Source organism: Trifolium pratense, linkage group LG4 (genome assembly GCF_020283565.1).
Source record: "Trifolium pratense cultivar HEN17-A07 linkage group LG4, ARS_RC_1.1, whole genome shotgun sequence".
In the NCBI taxonomy this organism is placed as follows: domain Eukaryota; kingdom Viridiplantae; phylum Streptophyta; class Magnoliopsida; order Fabales; family Fabaceae; genus Trifolium; species Trifolium pratense.
In genome coordinates this window covers 21,020,873-21,029,531 of record NC_060062.1, presented here as the reverse complement: position 1 = coordinate 21,029,531, position 8,659 = coordinate 21,020,873, and the positions used below count along the sequence as shown (strand labels likewise).

Genomic DNA, 8,659 nt, shown 5'->3' with positions numbered 1-8,659 from the left:
GAAACAAACTATTCTAACTATTTGGTGAAGTATCATCCTCTATGTGTAATATAAAATTTCTGAAGCGACGCTTACATGTGGTTGTGTTAGTATTATTTTAATTAGTACTAGTATGTTCGTAAAGAAGCAGTTGCAATATACTTTCTTGGTGCAGGTAGTAGTAGGCTAGCAAGAAAGTTAACGGCAACACTTTACCTGTGAAAAATGAGAAATAAGATCAACAAATCCATTTACTTATTCGTCTGAATACAGGTTACCTCTTGTCTGGATTGACATGGAAATGAATGGTGAGCATGTAGAATGTGTCATTTCGAGAGTGACAAAGCATTGTGAATAACGCTTTTAGGCTTTTGGATGCACCAGAGGTTGTGGCTGGTATTGCTAAGTATAATCCTTCAATTTTCAAAATGACTCTCATTGAGGCTTTTGATGCTGCTGTGAATGAACTTGGTGCTCAAAATGTTAAAGTGTTGCTTGATAATCAAGTTAGTGAGCCTAAGTGGCGGCGCTGTGATGATTATGATGAGAATGGATTCTTTCATGATAGTCACTTTGATCCCCAGGAATGGATTCATGGACTTACTTTGGCAGCTAACCATTTTTCTGAACATCATACTGTATGTAGTACTAAGAAATCAAATTGCACGAGGTTAAAAATTTGACGTATTCACGCAGTCTAACATATATGTGGTTATTGGATCGAGATTGATACCTAAACCGTTCGATCTCAATCCAATGACCACAGAATGTGTGAATGTGTGTAAAAAAATACATATTTCAACAATGTCATAGTCCAAGCCAAATTTTGAATGTAACATAACAAAGTTTGATTGGTTTTTAATTCACTAACAGATTGTGGCAATGAGTTTGAGGAATGAATTGCATGGTCCACGCCAAAACCTGAAAGATTGGTACAAGTATATGAGCCAAGCAGCACTAGCAATCCATAAAGTAAATCCAAATGTGCTTGTGGTTATCTCAGGTTTAAACTATGACACTGAGTTGCAGTTTTTAAGGAACAAGCCATTGAAGTTAGACTTTCACCGACAAGTTCCAACTTTTGCAAAGGAAGAATCAAGGTGAGTATTCTTACTAATAATAAAACATTGTTCAATTATACATGGCAACAACTCTATCTATCATTTATATAGCAAAAGAAAACCGCCATGCTCGCACTTGTGCTGAGTATGGTCCCCATCTGCTGGTCTGAATTAGATCAAATACTCATTTTGGTCATTGAATTTGTGAGACGCTCTCGGTATATTCCCCGAATATATCAAAATTATAAAAATCCATGGAAGTGTCTTTCATTAGACAGTTTAGTACTCAAATGTGTATTTCATAGTGAGTTTGGTCGTCAAAAGTGTCTTTCATGTGTCTGTTAGACAATTTGGTCCATAATATTATTAAGAGAAGATACACTAGGAGATATTCTTGTAATATCGAGCTATACGAGCTGTCGGCCTTTATACGGCTTGACTAGAACTCCTAGAACCTTCATTTGAATTTTCCTCATGTTTCTTAATGCAGATCCTACTTCCAAAGTCTCCAACGCATATATCATGTACCATCCTCTTAGTACCGGTCAATGTGCACAAGTAAATGACAAAAATGAACTTGAAACTGGTAGCTGTATGAATCAAAAGAGATGGATTTATGAATGACACTAAGAAGTGCTTAACTGCTACTGGTGAAGGGCTTCCGGTTGTTGTATTTGATGATTGTCAAAACGAAGAACAGTTTATGGAAATCTGTATCACTTTCTATACTATGGATCAAGATGGGAAACATCTTTGCTTGCAATAAGGATTCAAATTCATCTGTTGTTGTGACTTCAAAATGCATCTGCATAAAGGATGATTCTCTTTGTCTTGATGGTCCTATGCACCAATGGTTCCAACATGTTGCCACCAATGTATAGTTTGAGTTATCAACTGTATTATAACTGTAAATTAAAACATAGTATATTGACACAATTTTGATTTCTTCATTATTTTGACTATCCTCGAGTCAAGACAAATGCTAACTAGTGTATTTTGTACGGTGTCTGTTTTTAATGTCAACATAACATTACCAGCTCTCTAGCTAAATATCGTATGTAGACCTTGCCAGTATACCATTATTGTTAGAATCACGAGTAGAATCCTAAATTCCTAGGATTTTGCGATTTTATTCTGCTACGTTCGTGGTCTTGAACATTGGACCAAGTAAACTCATACATGTATTTGGTGTGCTCGGTTATTGGGGCCTCGAGGTTTCCTAGTATATTAATATGGGACAAACTAATGCGCAAAGTTTTTTTTTTTTTTTTTGACAAACATATATTAAGCTTGGATCAGAACCAAGATGATTCAAAATACAGAACAAATGGTCTCATCTAATCCATGATTCCCTATGCATAATATGTCCCATTCCATAGAGCAATAGAGATTGCACATACTAAAACTCAAACTCTAGAATTTTGAATGGCACACGATTCATACTTCTTTTTTTTTTTGTTTACAATGGAGCAGAGGATCGAACCCAAAATCTCGTGCATGCTACCCAAATCTCTCACTACTAGACCAAACCTACTAGCTTGGCACACGGTTCATACTTCAATGGCAAACAACCTATTGAATTGCATAATGGTATTTAACGTTGAATGGCGCACATTGATGAAGTAGCGTTTAATAATTATATAGTATATTGTCGGAATTGTTAACACAAAGCACCAGTGGTCTAGTGGTAGAATAGTACCCTGCCACGGTACAGACCCGGGTTCGATTCCCGGCTGGTGCAACTGAGAGCTGTGATGAAATTATTTGTGGTGTTGGGTAACATCACATATCCTGAAATACTGGATGAAAAAATATAAATCTGAGCTCTCATTTTTTGTTTTTTTTTACTGCTTCACACCTTTTTGAACTTTACATGAATTTAATTTTCGTTTCAGAATAATTGTCAAGGTTTATGAGAAGTAAAAATGGTTGTCATGAATTATATTCAACCAATAGTAGCAGAAGCTGAATAATAAAATAGTAAGCAGAACATACTCTCCTATTTGTTGATATTGAATAGTCATTGTCCTTGTTATGTTTTTCATGGTGCAAGATGCCACTAGTTTCTTGACGTTCTTTTAGTTTGGGAAATCTTTAGTAGAGTGTTAGAGTGTAGGTGTTCTGTTTTTTAATGTGTTATGTGAATGTGTTTGTGCTTGGTTGTTTTCCTTTGTCCTTGGAAAAACATTTATAAGATAGGAAAAATTTCGTCACACTCACATAAAAATATATATATTATTTAATTATTTTTTCTTTCTACCTTTTATAAATATGTGTGTGTAATCAAATAGAGGATTAAATCAATGTGACCACCCAAGTCTTCATCTTGTCGTTGGTGTTAAGTTTGTCACTTTTCAACTAATAATTTTCTTTTGGGTTTTAAGTTTGGCGATTCTTTTAATGTAATTATTTGTCAATTTTTTTCAACAACATGCTTTCAATTCTTGTTGATGAATCAAAATTCAAATTGAAAAATCCTGATCGTAAAAACTCTTTTAAAAAAGTCCTAAGTAAAAACAATCCTATAAAATCTTCAAGACTCTTTTTTTTTTTTTTTTTTTTTTTTGTTAAATTTGTCTTTTAAAATCTCAATTTGATTTTATCTTTATGGAAATGGTTAGGAGTGTACATGGACCCACCAATAAATGGTTTAGTTTATAGTGTTTTTTAGAAATGAAACCGTTGATCGGTTTATAATTTTTTTTTCTTTCAAATAATACATTCATCTTGCATATTCCCTACTATCGAGAATGTTATGATTAATCGAACAAAAGCTCCTCAATATACCACATCATACCAAAAACGACATAACTGGAGCTACGAGTATCAGATCAAGGCCTGTTACCATGCATTGGAAAGCTAAGACAAAGACATACAACTTTCGTGTTGAAGCAAAAATCTAATTTTGAGGTCTCATCGTGTCCACGATAGGGAAGAAACAAACAGCATGATGCCCAAGCAAAAACAGACTCATCGTACAAACGTTAGGATTATTTTAAAAACTCTAAAATTCAAAACCACCAAAAAAAGTAAGAGGTCGCAAAAAGAAATTCTCTATTTTCTATTGTTTTCTAAATTCAACATCTTAGATGTAAAATGAATCGGGTTATATCCAAACCCAAAAGCCCAAACAATGGGTACCAAACCCACAACCCATGAACACAGTGACAGTGAGTGACGTCTATGATTGTTCTTTTACTGTTCAAAACAGAACCTTCTACTTCAAAACTGCGCCAAAAGAGAAACAAACAAAATTGAACCACAAAAATGGAACATCTTGTTAACTCTTTTTCGGTGTTAGAACTTGATGCTGATGACAGCAACATTCAATCTCTTTCTCTTCCTTCAGGTTCACCCTTTTACAACATTTCATGCATAATTGCTTAAGTTTTTATTAGGGTTTCAAAATTTGTTGTTGTTATTGATCTTGGTATTTATTGGAGTGAGTTTTGTTAATTTATCATGCTGATTAATTCGTAAAAATCAATTCTTTTTTCCTTTTGTTTAGAATTTGATGTCTTGCATGTTGGTAGTTCATTGTACTGCTCAAATGCTTAAAGAAATGATTTTTTTTTTTTTTTTTTTTTTTTTTTTTTTTTTTTGAATTTGGAGGTGATTAGTTATCATATGTGAATCTATGAAATTCGAGAGAATGATATAATTGAATGTAATCAATCACATGTGTTGGACACCGGACACATGTTCGATCTGAAGTGTCCGTGCTACAAAAGTATATGATTATTATACATGTCCAATTAATGTCAGTCCAATTAATTAACCCTGTGATTTGTGTGTCGACGAAATGGAGATGCACAATCATGGTAGATCAACAACAATAACCGAGACTTATCCCACTAAGGTCGTAGAGAAGATAGAAAATCTTTATTGGCAGGATTAGAAGGACCCTGATCAATAGGTGAAAAACTGCAGTAGGAAAGACACTAAGATGTTTATTTTTATTAATTTTGCTTATCAACAGAAGGGTATGTCTGCTTTTGGTTGAAGGGTTTTGGAGGGAAAGGAAAGGAGGGTATACTTTTCAGTTTTGAATTAGGAGAGTTATATAAACTTTTGACAAATGACCAAGGCATTAAATTTAGAACATTAAGCTTTATGATGAAGTATCATTCTTTCTTTTCATTCTAAAATTATCAAATTTGAGAATATTGTTTTTGAAATAAAAATTTTAGGCTTCGTTTCCTTTCCCTCCAAACACACTATAAGTAGTTAAATAGATGATTTGGTATAAGTTTTCCAGAATCTAAGTGGAGAAGCAGGAAGGAAAGAAGTATCAGGCACTTATCAGGGAATCTGATTTAAGTCACTGGTATTATTTCTCAATGCACGATTCTGTTAAGCCATGGATTGAACACCATGCTTGGGTTGTCTCTGCCTCGTTGAGTCATGAGTGAGGCTAATCTAGTTATATTGATGCATATTCTTTAGCTATATTGTTACCTATGCGTATGTGTTACCTCATTGCTTGTCATTTTTATGTATATTAACTCGTTCTAAAATTTCTAGACCAACACTTACACGTGGTTACATTAGCAATAGTATTATGTTAATTAGTATGTTCATAAAGAAACAACTGCAATATACTTTCTTGGTGCAGGTAGTAGTGGAAAGAAAGCTAATGGCAAAGCTTTACCAGCGAAAAATGAGAAGCAAGATCAACAGAATCCAGTGACTTATTCGTCTGAATACAGGTTACCTCTTGTCTGGATTGACTTGGAAATGACTGGTGAGCATGTAGAATGTGTTATTTCGAGAGTGAAAAAGCTCTCGATCAATACATTGAACATTCATGTTAAACCTTTTATGTGTTTGCAGGTTTGAATATTGAAGTGGATAGAATATTGGAGATTGCTTGTATAATTACAGATGGAAATTTAACCAAATCGGTGGAGGTATATAATTAATTGATCTTAAGTTTGTATTCTTTCTGTTCTTTGATATATATGATTGTAACTTCCCCCTTTTTAAGACTCATTTCCTCCGTTTTCTATGGAGAAAAGTTTGTTTTTTCCATTGCTCGCGTTGCTTAGCATTTAGGTACTTGTAAGTTATAAGTTATTGAAAGAATGTTTTCCCTCTTACATTTTATCGACTTTCCCTTTATTTTATGCACATCGTGCCAAGTACTATTAGAGTTTAAAATACAATTTTGATTTGTTTCAAGTTAACAGGCTTGAATATTGCTATAAAATTTAACATAACAATATTGATGTTCCCGGCTTCTAGATATGAAATTTGTTGAGAAAGCTTCTGAAAAAATTGATATGCAGAAATGAATTTAATCTTACACAAGAGGTTATTTGTAAAACTTGTATTTAATGTAATTTTCTTTGATTTTCAGGGTCCTGATTTAGTCATACATCAAACTAAGGAGTGCCTTGACCAGATGGGAGAATGGTGTACAAGGCATCATGCAGCTAGTGGTAAGTGGTACATCCGTACATGCTATACTTGGATGCTTAAATTCTTGATAGAAAAAATAGTTAATTAAAGAGTAAAGAGAGAAAGCATTGCCATGGGGATATTAGTTATCCTTCAAAACAGATTAAACAAATTATTAATTCATTAAGATATAGAAATTTGATGCTAATTTTATTCACCGTGTTGATTTGTTGGTTCTCCTTAACATTTTTAAATTCCTTTTTTTCCATTGAATTGAGTTTTGAATGGCATTCACTAATGATTTCTTAATGAATTTAGGGTTAACAAAAAAAGTGCTTGAAAGTACAATTAGTGAAAGAGAAGCTGAAAAACAGGTTTGTAGTTACTATACCATGTGATTGTGACTAGCTCTCTTTTTGTTGGAACTTACATTTTATGAAGTTAAATAGGAACGATATTATCATATATTTTCGATGAAGTTGAAAATTTTGTTTACTTTTTCATATATGTAAGAACAAGACAGATTAAATGGCTAAACTCGTCTACTAGGGATTTTTCCCAGTATCCTTCATAATGCTCATAAAGAATATGGGCGGGACTCAGTCCGCGTTAGAAAACTTTTGGCAGCTATTAGACAGCTGGGATTTAGTATCCTTGCTCCTATTATCAAGCCAATGATGTTATTGCAAATTATATTATGAGATTATGGCTTGGATACCTTTTTTCCTGTACATTGCCCCGTGATCTGTGAAGCAACTGATTAAGTATCTACTTTGCAGGTTATTGCATTCGTTAAGAAACATATTGGGGGTACTTACAAACCTCTATTGGCAGGAAACTCGATATACGTGGATTTTCAATATCTGAAGGTATTGAGGCTGTCATAGTAAAGTAGTTGATAGTATATTTGTGAATTTTATATTTTTCGTTTTGCTAAAGCATCAATTTTCGTTTTGCTGACAATTTTATTTTCTTTGAATCACATCATGTTGAATACTGTATATTGCTATTCTTATTTGCATTGCAACTTTTATATATCCTGTTATTCCTATGTTGAAATGTTTCACTACGTGTCTTAACTAATTCGATTTCGCAGAAATACATGCCAGAATTGGCGGAGATCTTTTCTCATGTGGTTGTCGATGTTAGTAGTATTTCAGCTCTTTGCATTCGCTGGTATCCTAAAGGTGAGAAATTATACAATTACTCATCTATGATGAACCGTTCTTTGGTATTCGCATGAAGTTGTCTAATACCTTAAAAGTATGTTCTGTGTTGTTCTGTCTGGTATTAACCTTTTGAGTATCAAGATCATTTGAGAATACAAAAACTGTGTACTTACGTAAAGGGTTATTATGATTTGTGCAGATCAGAAGAAAGTGCCTTCAAAAGAAAAACGACACAGAGCCCTGGATGACATTAGAGAAAGTATCGAAGAACTTAAATACTACAAAGCAAACATTTTCAAGCCAAGGATCAAGAAATGATAAGGATTGATAACAAGACAACATGTGAATTTTGATGGGAAGGTTTCCAATTCAAGTGTATAAACATCATTGTTATGACAAGTTTATGCACCAAGCAAAAATAGATCTTGATATTGGATAAAGTGTATTTTTTGCAGTTGTTGTACAATCACATTTAAAATTATATTGAGAACTTTGACATGAAAATTTCAATTTATGCCCAAAAAAGTGTTTTGTCTATCTAATTGTTTTTGAAATATTATCAGATTGAATAGGCACAGACATTGGTTCACATGTTGATTTTTTTTTCTTTTCTTTTGCAAAGGATGTTCCTAGGCGGAATAGTTCAACCTTAATTGAACCAATGATATATAGTTAAATGTATATTTTTATGTTAAGTTAAAAATTTTACATTTATTTATAAATAATTTGTAAGATAAAGAATAATAATAAAATGTGAGAAGTTAAAATTGAGATAAAACTGTTGGGGGACATTTCCATTACATATTCTTGAACCTACACTTCTGGGTGTCCCTACTAAGGTTGTGAGCCCGAGTTGGATTTCTTGCTGTAAAAGTAAGACGAAGATGATTGAGATCATTTAGTCAATTTTTAAACATTTAATTATAATCGTCCAATTTTAAATTGACTGTCGAAATCTTTTATTGCATTAAATTGTGTCAAATATCTACTGCAGTCAATCCTAATCTCAATCTGCAGTCTCTCCTGATCCAGATTTCATCATATGTGATG

General features: G+C 33.2%; 2 protein-coding genes, 1 non-coding gene and 1 pseudogene across 3 annotated transcripts; all 4 read left to right on the top strand.

Moving 5' to 3' along the window:
- Window positions 1-407: 407 nt before the first annotated feature.
- LOC123922271 (glycosyl hydrolase 5 family protein-like) lies at window positions 408-1,806 on the top strand. The gene is made up of 3 exons (XM_045975004.1): window positions 408-617; window positions 853-1,079; window positions 1,647-1,806. The coding sequence occupies exons 1-3, from the start codon at window positions 408-410 to the stop codon at window positions 1,804-1,806; spliced, it is 597 nt and encodes a 198-aa protein (XP_045830960.1).
- Window positions 1,807-2,710: 904 nt separating this feature from the next.
- On the top strand, window positions 2,711-2,781 carry TRNAG-GCC. The gene has a single exon. It is a non-coding gene; the product is annotated as a tRNA-Gly (tRNA).
- A 5-nt stretch (window positions 2,782-2,786) lies between these two features.
- LOC123882587 lies at window positions 2,787-2,867 on the top strand (annotated as a pseudogene).
- A 1,366-nt stretch (window positions 2,868-4,233) lies between these two features.
- Window positions 4,234-8,146, top strand: LOC123921814 (oligoribonuclease). Its single transcript, XM_045974495.1, has 8 exons — window positions 4,234-4,389; window positions 5,656-5,784; window positions 5,874-5,950; window positions 6,400-6,481; window positions 6,759-6,814; window positions 7,220-7,309; window positions 7,537-7,627; window positions 7,809-8,146. Exons 1-8 carry the CDS (start codon window positions 4,308-4,310, stop codon window positions 7,925-7,927), a joined length of 726 nt encoding a protein of 241 aa, XP_045830451.1. The 5' UTR covers window positions 4,234-4,307; the 3' UTR covers window positions 7,928-8,146.
- Window positions 8,147-8,659: the final 513 nt, after the last annotated feature.